The 23,481-nt window shown below is 37.3% G+C and overlaps 1 protein-coding gene across 4 annotated transcripts in view; it reads left to right on the top strand.

The window, feature by feature from the left end:
- The window catches only part of LOC131146750 (single-strand DNA endonuclease 1), a 46,716-nt gene extending 34,218 nt beyond the window's left edge, over positions 1–12,498 (top strand). For all 4 annotated transcript variants that reach the window (XM_058096519.1, XM_058096518.1, XM_058096521.1 and 1 more), the window contains one exon: positions 11,676–12,498. In XM_058096519.1, the coding sequence (XP_057952502.1) occupies positions 11,676–12,201 (526 nt within the window). In that variant the 3' untranslated portion in view covers positions 12,202–12,498. The remainder of the gene's footprint in view (positions 1–11,675) is intronic.
- The last annotated feature ends 10,983 nt before the right edge of the window (positions 12,499–23,481 follow it).

Below are 23,481 nucleotides of genomic sequence, written 5' to 3'. Positions count from 1 at the left end.
TTGCTTCCCTGTCACTTCTCAATTAAGGTCTTCCATTGCTTCAAGGTGACAATTACATCATCCCTATGGTTCAAGAAGATCACCCAAACCTATTTGGAGAAATCATTAATGAAGGTGCACATGCATCCAGCACCACCTTTGGAGGGTACCCAAGATGGAATCCAAAGGTCTGAAGAGTGCATTTGGTCTTTACTATAGCCAACACCTTGTGCTTCCCACAAAAGTTCTATATTGCCTATGCTCCTGCCACATAGAGGACCGCTCTTATAGAACCTTGCAAAATTTATAGCAATAGAGCACACTTTATTGCCTGTGTACTTGTACCTGTTACCATCACTTTTAGCATTGAGAGTGCTCAAGGAACTAAGGTTCCTCCTTATATCAGGGACATGTCTCACATCCATAAACATTCTTACCACATGATTTAGGACAAGATGCAAGGCTTTGAGAAGATCCTTGTTGGAGAATATTTAAGAAGAATTGGAGCAACAATTGTTGGGTTTAGGGTTTTGTATTAATTAGTATATAATCGTGTGTACTTGGGGGTTGTTTGTAATCTTTGTGTAATTTAGGGTTTTGTTTGTTGTTTCATGTAATGTTAGGGGTATATGTGTAATTTCATGTCTTAGAGGCTTTCTTATAAATAGTGTGTGAAAGCCATGTTGTAGACTATTATTGTTGAATTTGAATTGAAGGGAACGTGAGTTTCCCCCTTGTATCTCTTCTCTCCTCTATTTCCCTTCCATTTCTTCTAAATTCTCCCATGGCTGCAGAACCTTGATGCGGCCTCTGCATCACCACGCCACTAAACCCTTTAGTTCAGATTATTCCTATTCCAACAACCTTATAAGAAGAATTGTTGCCCATCTGCACAACTTCACTATCAATGAATTCATTAGTGGAGAATGAGTGCTTATTGGGATGCCTATGGGAGGAACAGATTGTATCCATAACTCATTCATGTTGAGGTCTTGTTCCATCATCATTCCCTGAGAGAACGCACATTGCTATCACCACCCTCGACACATTTTTCTTTTCTTTTTTATCTTTTCCTTATTTATGATCTTCTAACACAACAGGATTAGAGCTAAATCCTCATCCTCATATTTCACATCCACATTTTCCCCTTCTATAACCGTTGCCATGAATTCATTAAGATGAGCTCTGACATATTTACTTTGTGCCATCCAATAGGGAATACAAACTTTCCTTCAAACGGGGTTTGTTGATGAGGCTTTTTGTTTGCCAAAAACCTTTAGCCCGAGCCACATAGCAATAGAGGTCTCCTTCAAAACATCATCCAAAATTTTGTTGACAGACTGAATCTGAGCAAGAGCTCTATGATTCCACTCTCCTCTTCTTTATAGCACCTGTCATGTTCTCTGTCCCTAGCAAAGCATCTTCAAGATCCATTTGAGCCAAGATTGCACACATCGTTAAAGTCCACATCAATAAATTGAGTAACTAGACTCAGTATTTATGAATTATTAAGGCTTGATATACATTGTATGCCCACAATCTAACAGCTTAAGTTTTTAGTAAAGTGTTAATCTAACATTCTATCATATCCACTATTGCCAAGAGGTCCTCACTCCTAGTCTTGTTGCTCACTTTTAATATAAGCTTATTAAAGAAAATTATCATGTTACCAATATGAGAGTTTTAATTGTTTATTTATCTCTTCATGCGCAATTAGGCTGCTAATGCAGGGGGATTGTTAAGGCTTGGTATGCATTGTTGGTCCACAACCAGCTTAAGCTTTTAGGTAAAGTGGTAATCTGATATGAATAAACCTTGTAATAAAATGCAAAGTTAAGTAGATTGAAAAAAAAAAAAAAAAAAACCATGGCACTAACACAATTTATATGGTTCAACTTTAAAGCTTTCATCCGTGGGTGAGGGATGGGAGAATTTTCATTGTAGTCAAACATTGGTACAATAAAGATTTGAATCGCCTAAGCAGGTTAAACCCTAGCCCTAGATACACACAACATGATGCAAAGAATGAAAACTATCAAACCCTATGAGCATAACTAGGAATCTATTTGAGTTGAGTTGAGTCGAGTTGACATAGTAAAATACTCAAACTCGACTTGACTCAAGAATTTTAAGCTTGAAGCTTGACTTGAATTTGATCTATTTCATGATTGTTAAACTTGAAGTTTACTTGGTTACAAGTTTATAAAACTCAAGCTTGATTTGATTATAAATTAATAAATACATATATAAATATATATAATGTACTTATAATATTAATATATTTATAAAATGTATATTATATGACATATATATAATATAAAAATAATAAAATTAATAAGCTCGATTAGGCTCGAAACTCGACTTGAGTTTATTATTGAGTTCGAATTTGACTCGTTAAAATATTTGAGTAATTTGAACTCGACTTGAATTGAGTCGAGTTGAGTTAAGGAACGAGTCGAGTTCGAGCAGCTCGCGAGTCAGCTTGACTTACTTACACCCCTAAGCATAACAAGTGTGTGTGTGTGACTTGTGAATATAAAACAGGTTGTTAAGGCTTGAATACATTGTTGGTCCACCACTTAATAGTTTAAACCAATGTTTTAAAAGGTGAAGGTGTAAGGTAAGGCATTTTAACCCTCAAAAGGCGAGGCGTAAGCCTTAAGGCGTTGGGGTGTAAGCCTTTTTAGAATTTGTTTTTTAAGATAAAAATTTGTTAAATAAATTATAAATATTTAAAATAAAGTAAAAATTAATAAAATCACAAATATAATGTTAAAAAACGAAAAACTAGATATACTTTGTAAAATAATTGTTGGCCATTCAAAAATTGCTAACTTGAATTCATGACATAAATCATGACAAGAGATAGCTATACCATTACAAAGTTCAAACTATTTTCATGATATAAGATACAACTCTTAGTTATTTTGGCAAGGTCAGTTCAAGAGTTTTAGAAACAAACTCATATTAGGACATTCTTTTTATACAAACATGTAGTTAAAATTTTCTAATCAATTCTAACTTGAGAATCACACACCCAATATGTGTAAGCCACAACTAAAAAGGTGCAAAAGGCGTCTTTTTGTAAACATGCGTAAGCCTCAGCATGTAATGCATTAGCCTTTTTGGAATTTAGTATTTTAAATTCAGCCTCAAGGTGTTTTAAGCATGCCTTGCCTTGAGGTGACCCTCAAGGCGAGCCTCGATTGAGCCTTTTAAAACACTGGTTTAAACTTTTAGGTAAGTGGTAATCTAACATAGTATTAATGCCATGGCTGACAAGAGGTCTCGGGTTCTAGTATTGTTGCTTGTGTTTATTATAAGTTAATTAAAAAAGTATTTTGTACCTAGCATGGGTGTTATTCATTGTTTGTTTCTCTCTCCATGTGCAATCGAATTGCACGTGTTGGGAAATGTTGAGGCTTGATATGCATTGTTGGTCCACATAGTAATAGCTTAATCTTTCAATTGGAATTTAACATGGTTCATTAGTTCGCCTAGAAGTGGAGAGAATTGAAATAGTATTTGTTATTATTTTAAAATAAGGCGCAATCTGAATGTCTTATACAAGGATAATCTAAAAGGAAAGAATAATAAAGGAAAGAATAACAAAAGGAAAGAATGACAATTGCTAACAAATCTCTTAGAATATCTCCTAAGAATATGTCATAGAATATCTCCAAAGAATATTTACATAATTACAAAAATTTCTCCTATAATCAATGAGGGTTGATTGGATAATTTTGGAAACTTTCCAACACTTCCCCTTAAGCTGGTTTGAAGATGTCTTCCATAGCCAGCTTGCCAATCAAATTTTCAAATTGCTTCTTTGGTAGTCCTTTTGTAAGTATATCTGTTACTTGTTCAATTGTAGAGATATAGGGTGAACAAATCAGTCCACTGTCCAGCTTCTCCTTTATAAAATGCTTGTCGACCTCAACATGTTTTGTTGTATCATGAAGCACTGGATTGTTAGCAATGGCTATGACAGATTTGTTATCGCAATACAATCTCATAGGTAGTGGATTAGTGATTTTCAATTTTTCAACACTTCACAAATTTCATGAGCAACTGCTCTAAATTGTGCCTCTGCACTACTCCTAGCTACAACATTTTGTTTTTTTGCTAACCAAATTTCCACCAACAAAGGCACAATAACCAGAAGTTGATCTTCTATCAATTATACTCCCAGCCCAATCTGCGTCAGTGTATACCTCAACTTGTAGATGTCTATGGTGTTCAAACAATAGACCTTTTAAATATCTTAGGATTTCATAAACTGCATCAAAGTGGTCAGGCCCTGGTGACTGCATGAATGGGGTTACCATACTGACAGCAAAGGCTATGTCAGGACATGTATGTGATAGATAAAGTAGCCTTCCAACCAATCTTTGGAACTGTTCTCTATTGGTTACTTCTTCAGGCTTGGCAGGTTGTAGTTTACGATTAGGCTCTATAGGTGTCTCAGCTGCTTTACACCCTAGTAAACTTATTTCTCCAAGCAAGTCAAGCACATATTTTCTTTGTGAAACAAAAATACCTTTTTTTAACCTTGCAAATTCCATACCGAGAAAATACTTCAAATCACCCAAATCTCTAATCTCAAATTCATTAGCAAGCATTTGTTTTAATTTCTCAAGTTCCTTGCTGTCATTACCTGTCAAAATAATATCGTCAACATTGACAATTAGAATAGCGACCTTCCCTTCACTTGAGTGCTTATAGAATATCAGCTTGACCTTGGCTGTAACCATGACCCTTTATAGCCTTCCCAAAGCATTCAAACCAAGCTCTCGGAGATTGCTTGAGCCCATACAATGATTTTTTTTTTTCAATTTACACACCTTATCTCTGCCAAGATTACCTTCAAAACCTAGTGGTAATTCCAAAAACACTTCATCCTCTAGATCTCCATTTAAAAAAGCATTCTTTACATCCAACTGGTGTAAGGGCCAGTTAGAATGTTCGGCTAAGGAGAGTAACACTTGGATTGAGTTTATCTTGGCCACTAGAGCAAAAGTTTCTTGATAGTCAATTCCGTATATTTGTGTAAACCCTTTTGCAACGAGTCTCGCCTTATATCTCTTTATATTGCCATCAGCCTTGCATTTAACTGTAAACACCCACTTGCAACCTACAATTTTCTTTTCCTTTGGTAAATTAATAATTTCCCAAGTACTGTTGTTCTGTAGTGCATTCATCTCTTCAAGAATTGCTAACTTTCAATCCAGATGATCCACAGCTTCCTGAATGGTCATGATTATGAGAGAGTCTATGGTATGATAAATATTTGGCAATGGGGTGTATGGTACAGGTTCTAACTCCTTTCCTAATGGCTATAGGTACATCAAGGTCAGTAGATTGATCAATTGAAAGTGTAGTAGAAGGATTACCTGGGATTTCCAAATGACTAGTTTTTGGAGGTGATGATTGATTTTGCTCTGAAATTGTGGGATAATCCTTAGTATTAGAACGATACCTGTCTCTAGTATAAATACGAAGCTCAAAAGAGAGATTATTCTGTAGCAATTCTCTCCCTACTTGTGATTCCTTTATGCTTTGTACAGGCAGATTGGGATTTCCATTTTTTTCACTATTTAAAATTTCAGTTCCTTGAATGTTTTTTAGAGGGATGTCAATGTCAAGGAAAACATTAGGCATTGGTATAGAAGTTTGCCAAAAATGATCTTCACTACTCTCTTTCTCCCTCGAAGATAAGTTTGGTTAAAGTTAGACTGATTTTCAACAAAAAATGACATCCATACTGATGTGAATTTTTTTTTTTGTTTTTGGATTTAAACATTTGTACCCTCTCTTATTGGGAGCATATCCAAGAAACACACATTTTTCAGCCCTAGGATTAAGTTTAGATCTAAGATGAGCTAGAATATGAACAAAAACAGTGCATCCAAATACTTTTAGAGGCAGATACAAATTTTTCCTATTATCATGAAAGGATATTTTTAGGCATGCCAAAGGAGTGATATACTGCAGCACACGGGTAGGCATTCTATTAATAAGGTAACAAGCAATTAGAGTAGCATCCCCGCACAAATATTTTGGAATATGCATGGAAAACATTATAGCCCATGCAACCTCAAGTAAATGATGCTTTTTTCTTTTAGCGATGCCATTTTGTTGTGGGGTGTCACGACACGTGGATTGATGTTGAATCCCTCTTTCTTTCAAAAAATTTCCCAAAACTTGGTTGAAATATTTTGTACCATTATCTATACGAAGTATGCTTATTTTTGTGTGAAATTGATTTTTGTCATACTATAAAAATTCTTGAATAATATTTCACCTTCAGATTTTCCATTCATCAAATATACCCATTACCCAACAAATCCGATTATGATGATCTATAAAAGTCACAATCCATTTTTCTCCAAATAAGGTAGTAACCTTAGAGGGACCCCAAACATCTCTATGAATCAAATAAAAGGGTTTTTATGCATGGTAGCCTTTTGAATTATAAGGAACTTGATGACTTTTTGATAAATGACAAACGTCACATTGACGAGAAGTACAATCCAAAATTTTAAACAGACTAGGCAACAAATATTTTAAATAAGAAAAACTAAGATGCCATAATCTAAGATGCAAAAGCATTATTTGATCACGCACAGGGATTGAACTAGTACTACTACTCAAGCCTTGAGCTTGTTTATTGCTGAGTAGGGTATCATCAAAATAATAAAAGCCATCGATCATCCTAGAACTACCAATCATCGCCCCCAAGTTTTGGTCTTGAAATTCACAGTGAGAATCAAAGAATATGATACGACAATTAGAATCACGAGATAATCTACTAACAAATAGAAGATTGCGACGGATTTTAATTTTGTTTTCTCGAAAATTCTAATTATACTTGCTCTAGCAATGGATGAAAGACTCCCATTTGTAATCCTAACCTTTTTGTTACCCGGACAAGGATAATAAGATTGAAACAATTGAGATATATTGGTCATATGGTTGGATGCACCTGAATCAATAATCCATGGTGCAAAGGCTAAAGAACTAGAATAGGCACTCGACATATTACCTGTTTGGGCCAAGGAATTAATAAAAGTACCGGATATCGGATTGGATTTCAACAATTGAAGAAGTTGATCAATCTACTCTGAAGTTAGAACATTGGTATAGGCTTCATTTGCTCTAGGAATCACTTGGTTGTTTCTAGGTCTAGGTTTGCCGCTCTTCCAATTTGTTGGCTTTCCATATAATTTCCAGCGGGTTTCTCGGGTATGGCATGGCTTATTACAATAGTCACGCCATATTCGAGATTTTTTATTGAGATATGACCGCTATACAAAGGCATTAGCAGCAGCCAAAACAGTAGGATTAGCAGCAACCAAAGTCGAGTTCTTCACTGCTCCATCAGCCCTTTTTTCTTTAGCATAACATTTCGACGACAATCTTCACATCTCACTTTAGAAAATACCTCTCCAATTGGAGGCAGAGGTTGTCTACCAAGAATCCTCCTCCTGACCTCATCAAAATTCTAGCCAAGAATTTAAAAATTCTTGCTTTTTCCACCATGTTCTTGTTGTAGTTGCGATCATTAGGGCTCTTCCATTCATAATCATTGAATAGATCCAAGTCCTACCACAGTCCCTTAAGAACATTAAAATACTTAGTTATCCCAGAGTTCTTTTGCAGTAAGATAGCACATGTAATTAGCATTAATATCTTCATCCATTGCATTCACAAGCCAAGCCATAATCATGGAATTTTCAGCATCCCATATAGCATATGATGGGTCTGCTTTGTCAAGGACCTTGGTTTCACTAGTAAGGTAACCAATCTTACCTCTCCCACGGATATACATTTGAATTGACTGAGACCATATCAAGAAGTTGGCTTCATTGAGACAGATATTTGTGATTGGACTGAATGGGGTTCGGTATGGGCTACTTTGGTTTCATTTTTGGTGTTGATCACACGTTCAGGTCTGGCCATGGTGGAAGTTTCAGAAATTTTAGACATAATGGAGGCTGAACAAGGTTAGGGCAAAAAGGTCTAGGTTTTAGAGGCTATAACTGCCGAAAGGAAAAGAAAACCAACCTCTGATACCATCTAGAAGTGGAGAAGAATTGAAATAGTACATCTTATTATTTAAAAAAAAGGTACAATCTGAATGTCTTATAGACTACAAGGATAATCTAAAAGGAAAGAATAATAAAGGAAAGAATGACAATTCCTAACAAATCTCCTAGAATATCTCCTAAGAATATTTACATAATTATAGAAATTTCTCTTATAATCAAGGAGAGTTGACTAGATAAATTTGGAAACTTTCCAACAGATCGCATGGGTTTGCATCATTGAGGGAGGAGCCTATATACCCTTGAAAACTTTGCATAGTGGCAACATAAGGAGTGAAGCACAATGAGTCTTTACCCTCAATAGCCTCCACTTTTGGCCGTGCCTCATGTGAAAAGCCAAATATCATTGGCCCAAAGGTATACAATAATTCAACATATACTCCAAAAGATGTGCACAATCTTGCTGCCACATTTGGATAGGCTTTTGTTACTCAAACTAATACCTTCAAATTTGGAGAGGTTTTCTTGACTTGAACTTGATAGTGTAACACCCTTACTATTGGGTCAAGTATTGTCCTAAAAAAATTGAAAGATTTTTTTCATTTATGTATCTCACATTTTTTGTAGGTATTACTAGAATGTTGTTTTGTTTATGCAAATTTGAATTTATAATTTAAATATGTTAGATTACCACTTTATCTAAAAACTTAAGTTGTTAGATTGTGGGTCAACAATGTATATCAAGCTTTAACGCTCCCCTACACATGCAACCTGACAACATGTGGAGAGATTAACACATGATAAATAACACCCATTGCAGGGAATACAATAATTTTTTTAACACCAATTAATAAACACGGGCAATAAAACTGGAACCTAGGACCTCTTGGGTAACTAGCTCTAATACCATGTTAGATTACCACTTTACTTAAAAGCTTAAGCTATTAGATTAAGGTGAACAATGTATATCAAGATTTAACAAAATCAAAGATCCTTGTTGACAGCTTGACTAAATCTTATAGGTAACCTCAATTAGGAAAAGAAAAAAATAAAAATATTCTTATCTTCAGTGTTTAATTGGACAACTTTGAAGGAAATTCATAAGTAATTTGGAAACAAGTTTGAGGATGAAACTTTCTTAGTGCTTGTTTTAGCTTTGTCATATTCGAGGACTTTAATATTTGATTTGGGTGGTCTCAATTTATAGAAATTTCGATTTTGATTTTGATTTGAGGAAATGATGGAAATTTATAGTAAATGATGGAATTTTACAATGGAACTTTGGGAAATATTAAAATAGATGATTATGCATAATTTGGACTCAATAAATTTAGAAAATGCATACATGACAAATTTTTAGTGTGTAGGGTATATAAATGGCATATCATGGAAACAAGGCGTTTATAATAAGTTAATAACAAATTCACTTAAGGGGGTAATTGTTATGAACTTATAATAAGTTAATAACTAATAATTAAGGGTTTGTTTGATATTATTGTTATTTTCTGTTTTCTATTTTTGTTTATGTACAGTGAAGAAATAGATTATAAAAACATTTGTATTGCTAGTTTTCTGTTTTTGTTATTGGTTTTTAGTTGTTTGCGAAAAAACTAATAATCAGATTTTATGATTTTAGTTAACATCCAAAGATAGTTTTGTATAGTAAATAATTTATTTTATACACATTTTTTTATTTAAAATAAAATAAAATGATCATATGAATTTAAACAAAATTAAAATAAAAAATATCCATAAATTTAAAAAAAATAATAATAATGAAAGTCAATTACAAAATATATTTACTATATTTCAGTTGTCATGTACAATAATATTGTTATTAAAAAGTGAATTTCAAAAATATAAAAACAAATTATAATAATTTTATTTTTATTACAGTATTTTTAATTTGTATTAATTTGAACTTTTATTACAATAACAACAATGAAACCAAGCCTTAAGTCCCACTTGGTGGGGTTGGCTACATGAATCCTTTTCCGCTAATTTATATGATATTAATTTGAACTTTTATTATTTTATAAGAATTAAAAACATAATTTGATTTAAAGAGAACAATTAGTATTTTTTTGTTATATTTTTAATTAATTATTTTTTTGCAAATATGAACTAGACTAGGTTGTTGGTTTTTTGTTTTCCTATTTCTGATTTTTAGTCTTTGTTTCTGATTTTCATTTTCATAATTTTTGATAGTGATATGAAACGACCCCCCAAGTAATTACTGTTTATACAAGAGGGTTAAAGGTAAAATGGTAAATGGAATGGGGAATTTGGGATTTTGGAAGAGGCAAAATAGTAAAATGGAGGTGGGGGGGGGGGGGGGGATGGGGTTTAATTAAATACTCAAGTGTAGGGCTGCAAATGAGCCAATCTGTTCACGAGCAGCTCAGTAAGAGCTCGTTTAGTCTCGTTCATTATGTAAACGAGTGATTCCCAAGCCTAATTTGAACTTAGTTTAGGGTTTTAAAATTCATTTTTTTTTCTCCAATTTTTCCATAAAAATTTTAGACAAAGTTAAACTTGATGATGGAAAAAATAAATAGCACTTGTAGATTTCGATACCTTGGATCTATTATGCAAGCTGAAAGAGAAATTGAAGATGATGTAATGCATAGAGTTAAAGCAAGTTGGGTAAAATGGAGAAGTGCTTCAAATGTGTTCTGTGATCGTAGAATACCCTTAAAATTGAAAGGGAAGTTTTATAGGACAGCTATAAGACCAGTTATGCTATATGGATCGGAATGTTGGTCGACAAAGAAACATAATAACCAAAAAGTAAAAGTTGCCGAGATGAGAATGCTTAGATGGATGAGTAGTATAATATTGAAAGATAAATTAAGGAATGGACATATTCGTGGTAAGTTAGGTGTAGCTCCTATAGAAGATAAGATAAGGGAGGGACGAATCAGATGGTATGGACACTTGCAACAGAGGCCACATAGTGCACCTTTGAGGAAGAGTGACTCAGTTATTGTGAAGAGTAGTTGAAGGGATAGTGATAGACCTAAAATAACTTGGGAGGAGATAGTGAATAAGGATTTAATATCTTTGAATCTATCAAAAGAAATGGTCCATGATCGCATAGATTGGGAGAAAAGGAATCATATAGCCGACCCCACTTAGTGGGAGTAAGGCTTGGTTTTGTTTGTCATTTGTTGTTTTCCATAAAAAATTTGAGCTATAGTGCTGAATGGCTTATATTTGAGGGATTCAAGGCAAGGTGAAATTTACATTATAATAACTGAATGGCTTTGTTAAACTTGTACTATTGCCCTCGCTAAAATTGGGAAATATTGTGGTGTGTCCTTTCTCGTGGAAGTTGCAGACACGTTTTTTTTTTAAGTAGAACATGATTCTTTCTAAAGAATGCTTTTTATGAAAAAAAAAAGAAAAAAAAGAAGGTGAACCTATAGTATCATTCTTAATGGAATCCTCATTGTAGTTTATCTTTAATGTAAAACCCATAACCATATAAAACAAAGCCAAATGAGTTTGAAAATATAAAAAGAGGTAGTGGGTTGGTTATCTGGATCCCTCTATATGCTTTTACTCTCTCTAAATCTCTCCATGGAGTATTTATTATTTCAATAGAAGATTAATTTAACATGCAGTTTTTCTACCCTTCACCCCCAGTGCTTGTCCTGAGAAGATAGCAGAGTATAATGAGAGCAGGACTAAGGAGAAGAAACGGAATCCTTGTAAACCAAGATTAAATCAATCAGAGAATCAAGCTTCCCTAGCTGAAATCAACCTAAAACTCCAAGGTCTGTTGCTCAATATTGACTCTGGAAGTGGTTCCTCTTCCTTCTGCAATACCTTTGCTATGAGAGCATCAATATCAGACAATAGTAGTGCTATATCGAGGGTTGATCTAGCAAACAAAGAGCGGCTGCCTGTTATGGACTCAGAAAACTACATCGATTACAGTGAAAAGAATCACTGCTTTAACACTTCGAGTGTTGCTGAAAAGGTGGTCATTGATCTCTTGAGTCCTCCAGCAGTACACACCGGCAATGTTTCCAAATGTCAACAGCCTAATCTTCAGCCAATTGATGTAATTGATTTGAGTGACTCAGAAACTGAAGCGTCGCCTGAACATCAAAAGAAGGCAAGAGAGCTGAGGTTGTTCATAGCCAGCATAAGAGATGGCATCCATTGAATGATCCATTCGGGAAAGAAAAATGGGAATAAAGATTACGTATGCATTTGCCTATGCCTTCAAACGGGGGAAGAGACAGAAGTATGCAGGTATCTGTCATGTATTATTTGCAGTCCATTTGGTTCTTTCCCTTCTTTGCAGCCTAGCTTGTAATCCTAAGGTGGATATAAGATGTTATGCTCAATTATCTGTATTGTGGGATTGCTAGTAATGTGGTTATAAGATGTTATGCTCAATTATCTGTATTGTGGGAATGCTAGTGATGTGGATATAAGATGTTATGCTCAATTATCTGTATTGTGGGAATGCTAGTAAATCTCGTAACTTGCTTTAAGAAAGATGGTAACAAATGATCTTGGTGTTAAATTGAATGCGGAGGGGCAGCTACTGGAAGGTCTTTAAGTTGTGATTGGATGTATGTCCAAGTATATTCTTTGTCCATCAGTCACTACAGGTGCACGGTTGATTGGCTCAAGCCATTATTGCAAGGTTGTTACTCGAACTTCTTTGCATTATCAGTTTGGTATTGAGGAAAGGTCTAGTTTTATGAGAGTTCTTGTCTGGTGAGTGGAGCACCATATGAGGCATTATACGCGGCAAATTGGACGTAAGGAAGATTATTTTGTTAGAGAAGTAAGAATTTTAGGTGAGGGAATGGTGGCAAGCACAGAGTGATTTTTTTTGTTTAGTTCTATATAGAATCTCCATCTTGAATAGAGATGTAAAACTTTGCTCAAGAACATATGCCTCTTGTTGTATTTGTATGTCTTACCACTACTACTACTAATTGGATTTCAGCTTCCCCATGTAAGCGGATGATGTGCTCTTCAATTAGTGAAAATTTAAAAGTCTCAATCAATAGTTTAGTTTGATTAGACGAAGAAGGGGTTCCTAATAATTTTATTGGTTATTTTAATTTATTCTTTGTTTCTCGGATATTAGAAATTCACTTGGAATGAAGTGCTGCTAAGTGCTAATAATCCTCTGGACATTAAAATGTGCTATCGTTTGTAACCATTTCCCTTCAAAATGCCAGCCAAGAGAAAATTTTTTTTTTTAAAAGGGCTAACCACTACCTCAACATGCTCAACATACTCTGGGTTAAAGTGCCTAATGAGTCAAATGCAGAAGCAAATTGTAAAAATTTAGGAAATAATGACAGAATAAAAAAACATAGGTGTGCAATATTAAGTTTATTCCTTGTGAATCGAGCAGAAACACACATTTAGCAACATTGTGTGGCAGTGGCACTAAGGCCACAAAGTTTGTATCCAAGATTCTCTAGAAATTGGAAATAATGAGATCTCCATTTCTTATTGAATAGCAAAGGACCTATTATGGGCCAAAATCCTGCCACAAGTCCCACAGTTGCACTCAAATAAAACCAGTAGCCCTGTCACCAAATAACTTGTTATGAGTTTTTTCCTGAATTGAAATTTATTTTAATTAAAAATATTTGAAAAAAGTTTGGATGGGACTTTATTTCTGGAATTGATGCATTTGAAAAGACACTAGTCCATCCAGCGTTTTTTTGATAAAAGACACTGGTCCATCCTGCGTTTTTTGATAAAAGATGCTGGATCATCCAGTGTTTTTGTCCCGAAGAGTAGAATTGCATGAAAGTACAGAAGATGGCTCCCAACATTCCCCACTCAATGGGGCCTGCGTCTCTCTAGAGAGAGAGAGAGAGGGAGGGAAGAAGAAGAAGAACAGCAGGATTCAGTCGAGATTTACTGATATCAGAACGATCTTGTTCTGCCCTCTGTTTTCAAAATTATAAATAGGGTGAGCCTGAGATTTGACAGTGCGTGGCCCCATATGCTCGAGAAAAACTTCCTATTCTTTCCTCATCACAACGCTTACAACCACCACCCATTGATTGACCTCCACCATAATTCTCACCCAAAGCCATCACCGGTGACTAACGCACCAGAAAAAAATAATAATAATAAAGACAAAATCCACTTAACAAAGAAACATTCTCATAAATGCCAAGAAGGAAATAACAACTCTGTAAACCAATCATAACATAGTCTAGGTTCCTTTCATGTGTTCCCTTAACGTCATATGCTAATGTCCCTAATGTTAGGATATGCGACTCGTATGAGTGTCGGCACGACAGCCGCACCACTCAGCAAAAAATGTTGAAGTTGGAGATGGACGGCCACGTTGACATTATAGCTTCCTTATTTGACTTCTTCCCCCTCCCATGTGTATATATGTGTTTGTAATTGTGTGTGCAATGTGTGGAGAGTTGCAGCAGATTGTGTGAGTTGTGGTGCTGTGTTTTGTAAGTCCAGAGAGCTGTGAGTTGGAGAGTGTGTGGTGCTGTGTTGTGTGAGGCAGAGTGAAGAGAGAGTAAGAGAGGAGTTGAGGGCAGTAGCCTCCTCCTTCTTCTTGTATATTTCTCCCGACAGTTATAGTAGATTTGTGCTCTCCCGTGGATGTAGGTCATAGTGGACCGAACCACGTAAATCTGGTGTTCCATTCTTGTTTGTGTATTTTTGCTTGTGTGCGATTGTTGCTCAAAGATCTCTTCTCAACAAATGGTATCAGAGCGAGGTTGGAGCAAAATCGTCGGATTGAAGCAAAATTCCCAAGTTTGAGCCTTTGCCTAGTAGCTTGAAACTCAGTTTTGAGACAACCACAAGATTCCTCTCGTCGAGACGAAGCTAACGGCGGAAACCAGAGCTCGAATGGAGATCGGACGAAGTCGCACACGCTCACATGTGCCGCCGACATTAAGGCGACGTTCCCACGCGCACCTACGCTCCTTCACGCGCTGGCGAAAGTCCAGTGAACGAGCAGAAGGTAGAAGACGGCTAGGTCAGCCTGGACTCGTGCCGCGTTAACGCCCAGTTAGCGCCACGTGGCGCCCAGTAAACCGTCCAGTTAGCGGCCAAGTTAGCCGCCACACCAGCAACTGGGACCTACAGTGGGTCCCACATTTTACGCCTTAGAAGGTGGGCCCACAGTGTCACGTCGGTAGTGGGCCCCACGTGCGACGTCAGAAAACCGCACAGTTTACGACGTCACTAATGCTGTGGGGGAATATTCTGTTAAAGTTTACCAGAGTTGACCAGGTTTGACCGAGAGTTTGATCGGGCTTTTCGAAGCCATTTCGGGTCGATTTTTCGAGCGGCCTGAACCATTTCTAAGGTTTTCGGCCATTCTAGAGTCATTGGTGGTGTCCGTTTTGTGAGAATCATAGCAGAATGGCAGGTATTAGCACTTCAAAGTTTGAGGTGGAGAAGTTTGATGGGCGAAACAACTTTAGTTTATGGCAGAGCACAGTGAAGGACATTTTGGTTCATCAAGGCTTGATCAAGCCATTGATCGGGAAGAAGTCAGATGATTTCAAAGATGATGATTGGACCAAATTAGAGATGAAGACAGTCAGCACAATCCGATTGTGTCTGGAAAATGAAGTTAAGTATTCGGTGTTAGACGAAACCTCATCAATGGAGCTCTGGAAGAAATTGGAGCAAAGGTATGTGTCAAAGTCCCTTACCAATAAATCGTTTCCGAAGAAGAAACTGTATCAACTTCGAATGAACGAGGGAAGCAATCTTTTTGATCACATAAACGATTAAAACAAGATTTTGACCCAGTTGTTGAGCCTCGACGTAAAGATTGATGAAGAGGATAAGGCGCTTCTACTATTGTCGTCTCTACCAACTTCATTTGATGGTCTGGTAATTGCATTGCTCGTGGGGAAGGAAACCTTGAAGTTGGATGATGTGATGGCATCACTTCAAGATTCTGAGACGTTAAGAAAGCCGATTGTGACGTTTCGTGAGCAAGGTTTGGTGGCTAATAGTGAGAGACAAGGAATAAGCAAAGATCAAAAGCTCGGAGGTAAGCAATGATATTCAAAGTCAAGAGGATGAGATACGAGCAAGGTCGTATGTTACTAGTGTGATAAAAAGGGGCACTTCAAGAGGGACTGTGAAGATCGAAAAAGATACGAAGAAGAAAAGAAGACATGGGATGGTGTCAATGTATTGGAGCATGCCACATGGCATGATAATGACGAGGCCCTTGTAATGGTGAGTAGCTCACATTGACAAATTAGTCGAAGAAATGTGTAGTGTCAATACTGTAAGAAGCACGGCCATATGAAGAGAGAGTACCGGAAATTGATGAAGAACATGAATGCTCATGCCAGTCCAAATGATGATTGATGGGTTTTGGACTCTGGAAGTTCAGTTCATGTTTGCTTTAAAAAAGAATTTTTTCGTTCTTTCAAAGAAGTTCGTGGTACGGTATCACTCAGTGATGGGTCTTAATGCGATGTCAGAGGGATTGGATTTGTGAAGCTGTAGACGCCTGTTGGAGCGGTCTGTATTTTAGATGACGTTAACTTCATTCCAAGGATGCGAAGAAATTTGATCTCCCTTAGTCGGTTAGATTCTAAGGGTTGCCAAATCTCTGTCGCAGGTGGAGCTATGGAGGTGACCCGACGTGACTCAATGATATTTACTAGGAAGGAGTCCCGTGGGTTGTATCAGTTGATTGGAACCACAGTAGTTGGTGGTTCGACCTCAGATGATGATAGCGGTACGTCGTCAGAAACAAACAGACGAGTTCGGTTTGCCGATGAAGAAGGCGGTACTCTTTGCATGGTTCAGACATTTGAACCAAGTTATGAGGACTTGCCTTGATCAAGTTCGTATCAAAGTGGAGCTGTGGTTTTTTGGGAGTTAATACTCGCCAAGGTGGAGATTGTTAGGATGTGTGGCTCGTATGAGTGTCAGAAGCCGCACCACCCAGAAGAAAATGTTGAAGCTGGAGATGGATGGCCACCAACAATCTGCCTACCACGTTGACATTACAGCTTCCTAATTTGACTTCTTCCTCCTCCCATGTGTATATATATGTGTTTGTAATTGTGTGTGCACTGTGTGGAGAGTTGCAGCAGATTGTGTGAGTTGTGGTGCTGTGTTGTGTAAGTGCAAAGAGCTGTGAGTTGGAGAGTGTGTGGTGCTGTGTTGTGTGAGGCAGAGTGAAGAAAGAGTAAGAGAGGAGTTGAGGGCAGTAGCCTCCTCCTTCTTCTTGTATATTTCTCCCAATGGTTATAGTAGATTTGTGCTCTCGCACGGATGTAGGTCACAGTGGATAGAACCACGTAAATCTGGTGTTCCATTCCTGTTTGTGTATTTTTTCTTGTGTGCGATTGTTGCTCGAAGATCCCTTCTCAACACCTAAATGTCATATGCTAATGTCCCTAACAAGCTAAAAATAGTCATTTTGCAAATCGTAACATAATTTACCAAGTATATATGTGTACTTTAATCCTTTAAATTCTTTAATTGTTGCAGCGATTATAAAAGCTCAAGCAATTAATTATAGTTAATTAGATGGGGAAGGAAATTAATTATTAATTTATTAGTCATTTTAATTTATTGTTTGCTTGTCACACACTATAAAAATTCACAAGGAAAAAGTACAAATAATGATCCTCTAGGTCTCTAAAAACTCATGGTGGTTTTGCATCCATTTCCTTTGTAATTGCTTAAAATAAAAAACTTAGTATTTAAATAAAATAAAAAAAGGAAAGGAAATTGCTTAAAATATATCTAGAGTCAAAATGGGAAGAAAATTGTTGAAATATAGAAAGCCGAATCGAGCTTATAAATTTAAAACTAGCACACCCAAACAAATTATGAAGTACAAATCTAGCAACATAAACTAAATATGGATAAGGTCATAAAGTTTGTGTCCCGACTTTATTCAAGAATTGGAAACAAATAAATCTCCATCTCTTCTTGAATAGCAAAGGACCCATTACAACCCCAAAACCTCGTCATAAATCCAACAACTAAGCTCAAATAGAACCAATATTGATCTACTTTAGAACCATATCCTTGATTCTTTCCTCCATTTTCGATGCTAGGTGTTGCTCCATTTACACTGCAACTCTTGATCAAAGGTACTCCTCAAAGATTGTTACCAATGAAGTTAGATTCACCCAAGCTTTGCAGTTGGGTGCTTGATGTTATTCTTCCTATCAAGTTGTAGTGAGATTGGTTTAAGTTATTTAAAAAAGTCAAAGTTGACATACTTGGAGGAATATCTCTAACAAGTTAATTTGAGGATAAATTCAAAGACTCGAGATTTTTCATGTCACCTATCTTCTTAGGGATTGTTACAGATAGTAGATTTTTCAACGGATTAAGTTGTAATAGACCCATCAGATAAGCCAATTCGTACAGTATCTTCCCCAAAAAAATAGTTGTTTGAGAGATCTATGCTTGCGATCAGTCCAAGATTTGATTATATTCGTCTCTCTCTTCCTTTCATGAACAATAATGCATCTTCTAATACAAATATGCTTGAAAAAATATTGCATCTAATCGTATTTCATCTTGCTTTGAAGCCATAGCACTAACTTTTGAAACATGATGGAATGGATCCTAAAAGATTATTATCTGCTAGGTTCAAGAATGAAGAGAAGCAAGGAGACAAAGTTCACGTAGTATACCACCTTCAATTTTATTTGAATGAAGGTCAACAATCTTCAAAATTCGATATTTTTTTTCCAAACCACTTTGGTGTGTTTCCATGCGTTTCATTTCACTGATGTCCACATTTACCAACTTTGTACAATTTTGTAGAGAGAAAGGTAATTCTCCAGAAAGTTGGTTGTTCGGCAGGCATAATGATGGAGTTGATATAAGGAACCCAAGGAACCAAATATGTATCCAATTATCTTGTTATTATTCATGCTTACAGTAAGCAACTGCATGCGTCCCATTGGTCCTACAGTCAGAAATAACTCCACATAGAAAATTATCGTCGAGCTAAAGAAATTTTAAGCTCTTTGGTTCTTCCATTATATGGCATAGAAAGTGTGAAATAGATCCAAAAAAATGAGTTATTTGTGAGGTTTAGAAAAGCCGCGTTAGAGGTGAGAAGGGGTAACGACCCCTTGAGACCATTAGAACCAAATTGAATGATCTGAAGGACACCTCATGCAGTTGGGAGGGAGGAACCCAATCAGCATTCACTTTGAGAATGAACTGGTTGTCAGACAAGTACAAGAACTTTAACCTTGTGAGAATGGCAAAGTGAGATTAAGATATAACCCACTCAATGAATTACCAGAAAAATCTATGATCTCCTAATTCCCAAGTTGTCCTAGGGTATTTGAGATTTTGCCTTGCAATTGTTGTTCTCAAGGTTCAGGGACTTGAGGTGAGTACAGCAACTATACAGCCACGTGTATGTTAGAAATGAGACCATTAATCTTATAGTATTGAAGTGCCAGTTCCAATGGTCAGGTGTCTTTTGAAGGTTCACTAGCTCTGCAACTCCCTTTCTCTGCACACACACCACCGTGCAACTCACAACCTTGCCACACAATGCACAGATTACACACATACATCACATATATATATACTTGAATAGGGGGTAAAAGTCAAACAGAGGCAGCTGCAATTCAACATGGTAGGCAGCTGTTTGGTGGCCGTCGATTTTTAGCGTCAACTGTTGCGGCTGCCGACTCCAATACGAGCCACGCCCTAACAATCTCCACCTTGACGAGTATCAACTCCCAAGTCCACAGCTCCACCTTAATATGAACTCAATCAAGGCAAATCTTCATAACTTGGTTCAAACATCTGAACCATGCAAAGAGTACTGCCTTCTTCATCGGCAAACCGAATTCACTTGTTTGTTTCTGACAACGTGCAGCTATCCTCATCCGAGGTCAAACCACCAACCACTGTGGTTCCCATCAACTGATACAGCCCATGAGACTCCTTCCCAGTAAATATCATTGAGTCACATCGGGTCACCTCCATAACTCCACCTATGATAGAGATTTGGCAACCCTTAGAATCCAATCGACTAAGGGAGATCAAATTTCTTCGCATCCTTGGAACGAAATTTACGTCATCCATAATACGAATCGCGCCAACAAATTTTTTCAGCTTCACAGATCCAATCCCTCTGACATCACATGAAGACCGATCACCGAGTGATACCGTACTGTGAACTTCTTTGAAAGAATAAAAAATTCTTTCTTAAAACAAACATGAACTGAACTCCCAGAGTTCAAAACCCATCCATCATCGCATGCTCCGATACATTGACACCATCTCGTGTCTTCTTTTCTTCTTCATATCATTTTCGATCTTCACAGTCCCTCTTGAAGTGCCCCTTTTTTATCACACCAATAGCATATGACCTCACTCATATCTCGTCCTCTTGATTTTGAAAATCATTGTTTACCTCCGAGCTTTCGATCTTTGCTTCTTCCTTGTCTCTCACTATTAGCCACCAAAGCTTGCTCATGAGAAGTCAAAATCGGCTTTCTTAACGTCTCATAATCTTGAAGTGATGTCATCACATCATCCAACTTCAAGGTATCCTTCCCCACAAGTAAAGCAGTTACCAGACCATCAAATGAAGCTGGTAAAGACGACAAAAGTAGAAGCGCCTTATCCTCTTTGTCAATTTTTATGTCGAGACTCAACAACTAGGTCAAAATCTTATTGTAATCATTTATGTGATAAAAAAAAACTACTTCCCTCGTTCATTCAGATTTGATAAAGTTTCTTCTTCAGAAACAACTTATTGGTAAGAGACTTCAACATATATCTTTGCTCCAATTTCTTCCAGAGCTCCATTGGTGAAGTTTCGTCTAGCACTGAATATTTGACTTCATTTTCCAGACACAATCAGATTGTGTTGACCGTCTTCGTCTCTAATTTGGTCCAATCATCATCTTTAACATCATTTGGCTTCTTCCTGATCAACGGCTTGATCAAACCTTGTTGAACCAAAATATCCTTCACCGTACTTTGTAACAAACTGAAGTTGTTTCGCCCATCAAACTTCTCCACCTCAAATTTTGAAGTGCCAACACCTACCATTCTACTATGAATCTCACAAAACGGACACAACCAATGGCTCTAGAATGGCCGAAAACCTTAAAAATGGTTCTAGCCATTCGAAAAATCGGCCCAAAATGGCTCTGAAAAGTCCAATCAAACTTTAGGCCAAAGCGGTCAAGCACAGTCAACTATCCGTCAATTTTAACGGAATATTCTTGATGTCGTTAACCGTCACTGACGTCGTTACTTGACGCCGTCTGCTAACGTGGCCCACCTCCTATGGGGCCTATGTGTTGATGTGGCACCAGGGCCCACCTACTGATGTGGTAGCTGTCCTGGCACGGTCCCTACTGCTGAGGTGGCGTAGGTCCCCCGCTAACGTGGCTGCTGACTGTGCAACTGACTCAGCGCTGACATGGTGCTACGTGGCCGTGGACCCGCTAATGTGTCTGCTGACTCAGCGCTGACGTCAGTGTCTTCAACCTCTAGATGCTAGTCGTACGTGCGCCGGCGCGTGGGAGCGCATAAACCCACCTTTTGTTCCTTTGTCGGCGCATGAGCGCACCTGCCAATCACCAACCAGTGTGTGGCGGCACGTGTGGATGCGTGGTGACACGGTCTTTCCGTCGTTGGCACGTGTGAGCGCGTGCGGCCTCGTCTAAGCTCCGATTGCCGTTGTTGGCTTCGTCTCAAAGAGAATAACGTTGTGCTGGTCTCAAAAACGAGTTTTGAGCTACTTGGCAAAGGCTCCAATCTGGGCATTTTGCTCCGATCTGGCGATTTTGCTCCAAACTCGCTCTGATACCATTTGTTGGGAAATGATCTACGAGCAACAATTGCACAAGCAAAATACACAACCACAAGACAATACCAAATTTACGTGGTTTGGTCCACTATGACCTACGTCCACGGGAAAACACACAATCCACTATAACCCGAGAGAATTATAAGGAGGAGGAGGAGGCTACTACCCTCAACTCCACTCTCTCTCTCTCTTTCTCTCTCTACAACACACACTCTGCCTCACACTACTCTGCACGCCACCACACCGCACTCTGCAAATCCCTCTCTCTGCACACACACCACCGTGCAACTCACAACCTTGCCACACAACGCACAGACTCCACACACATACATCACACACACACACACACACACACACACACACACACACATATATATATATATATATATATTCATGAATTGAGGGTAAAAGTCAAACAAAGTTGGCTGCAATTCAACATAGTAGGCAGTTGTTTGGTGGCTGTTGGTTTCTAGCGTCAACTATTGCGGTTGGGTGGTGCGGCTGCCGACTCTAATTCAAAACCCTAACACTTGTCTCTCACTTTCAATGTGTTAGGGATCTAGGAACAATAATCACACACACAAACAAAACAAGTACACAAAATAAGAACACCAAATTTACGTGTTTCGGTCTAATCTGACCTACGTCCACAGAACTCACAAAATATACTATAATCTGAGAGAAAAACAAGATGAGGAGACACACTCAACTCAACTCTTTTCACACTTTTTTCTCTCTCATCTTCAACACTCTCACACTCCTCGCTCACTCGCTTACATATTCACATACAAATGCTCTTATTATTATATAGATACAAAGGATGATAGTAAAAGGAAGGGATTAATTGTGATTTAATGGGATGAATTTGTCACGCAGTATTATTATTCCAGCGCATGAAAGCTGGCTCCTCTGCAACTCTCATTCTCATTTGTAGCTCATCATCATCAAGACCATTAAATTTTTCATTTCCATTTAATCTCCATTTCCATATTTGCTTAACACAATGCATTGTCCCACATTGGACTTAAAGCTTATTAAACCTGTACTGCAGCTAGACAAGTCAAAATCATGAATGTTTATGATTAAAGAGAAACCCAGCGAAGAAATAAAATCTCTTGTTCATTACCATGGATGATGATTTCCTTAACTGGCAGTAAATTTATTAACTTATTTATAGAGTGGAAACCGTGGAATGATATGATCTTCGTTCTCTGTTCATTCATCTGTGATTCAAATGGAATTATTGATTAATAATTGATGCATAGTTTGCCTCTTTCAATTTCACAATTTCAGCCCCACTCTCTGCATTAGCATTTTAGCTAGTGCTACAAATGAAGCCGAATTACTCGTGAGTTACTCAGTACTCGATTCGATAATAACTCACTTAGACTCGTTTATCAAGTTAAACGAGCCAAGCTCTAATCTCGAGCTCATCAACTAAACGAGCCAAGCTTAGGCTGGCTTGTACTCGGCTTGTTAGGCTCGCAAGCCGGCTTATTTGTTAGCTCGTTTAGTAATTCATAAACTAACTTAATATTGAGCTCTTGAACTAGTTTGATATTAGGCTCATGAACAAGCTCAATATAAATCACATTAAATATTTGATTTTAATTTTTTACTTTAAGATATATATTT

This window comes from Malania oleifera, chromosome 13, assembly GCF_029873635.1.
Source record: "Malania oleifera isolate guangnan ecotype guangnan chromosome 13, ASM2987363v1, whole genome shotgun sequence".
Taxonomy (NCBI): Eukaryota; Viridiplantae; Streptophyta; class Magnoliopsida; order Santalales; family Ximeniaceae; genus Malania; species Malania oleifera.
The sequence above is the reverse complement of the archived record's forward strand: the minus strand, read 5'-3'. Positions and strand labels throughout refer to the sequence as shown.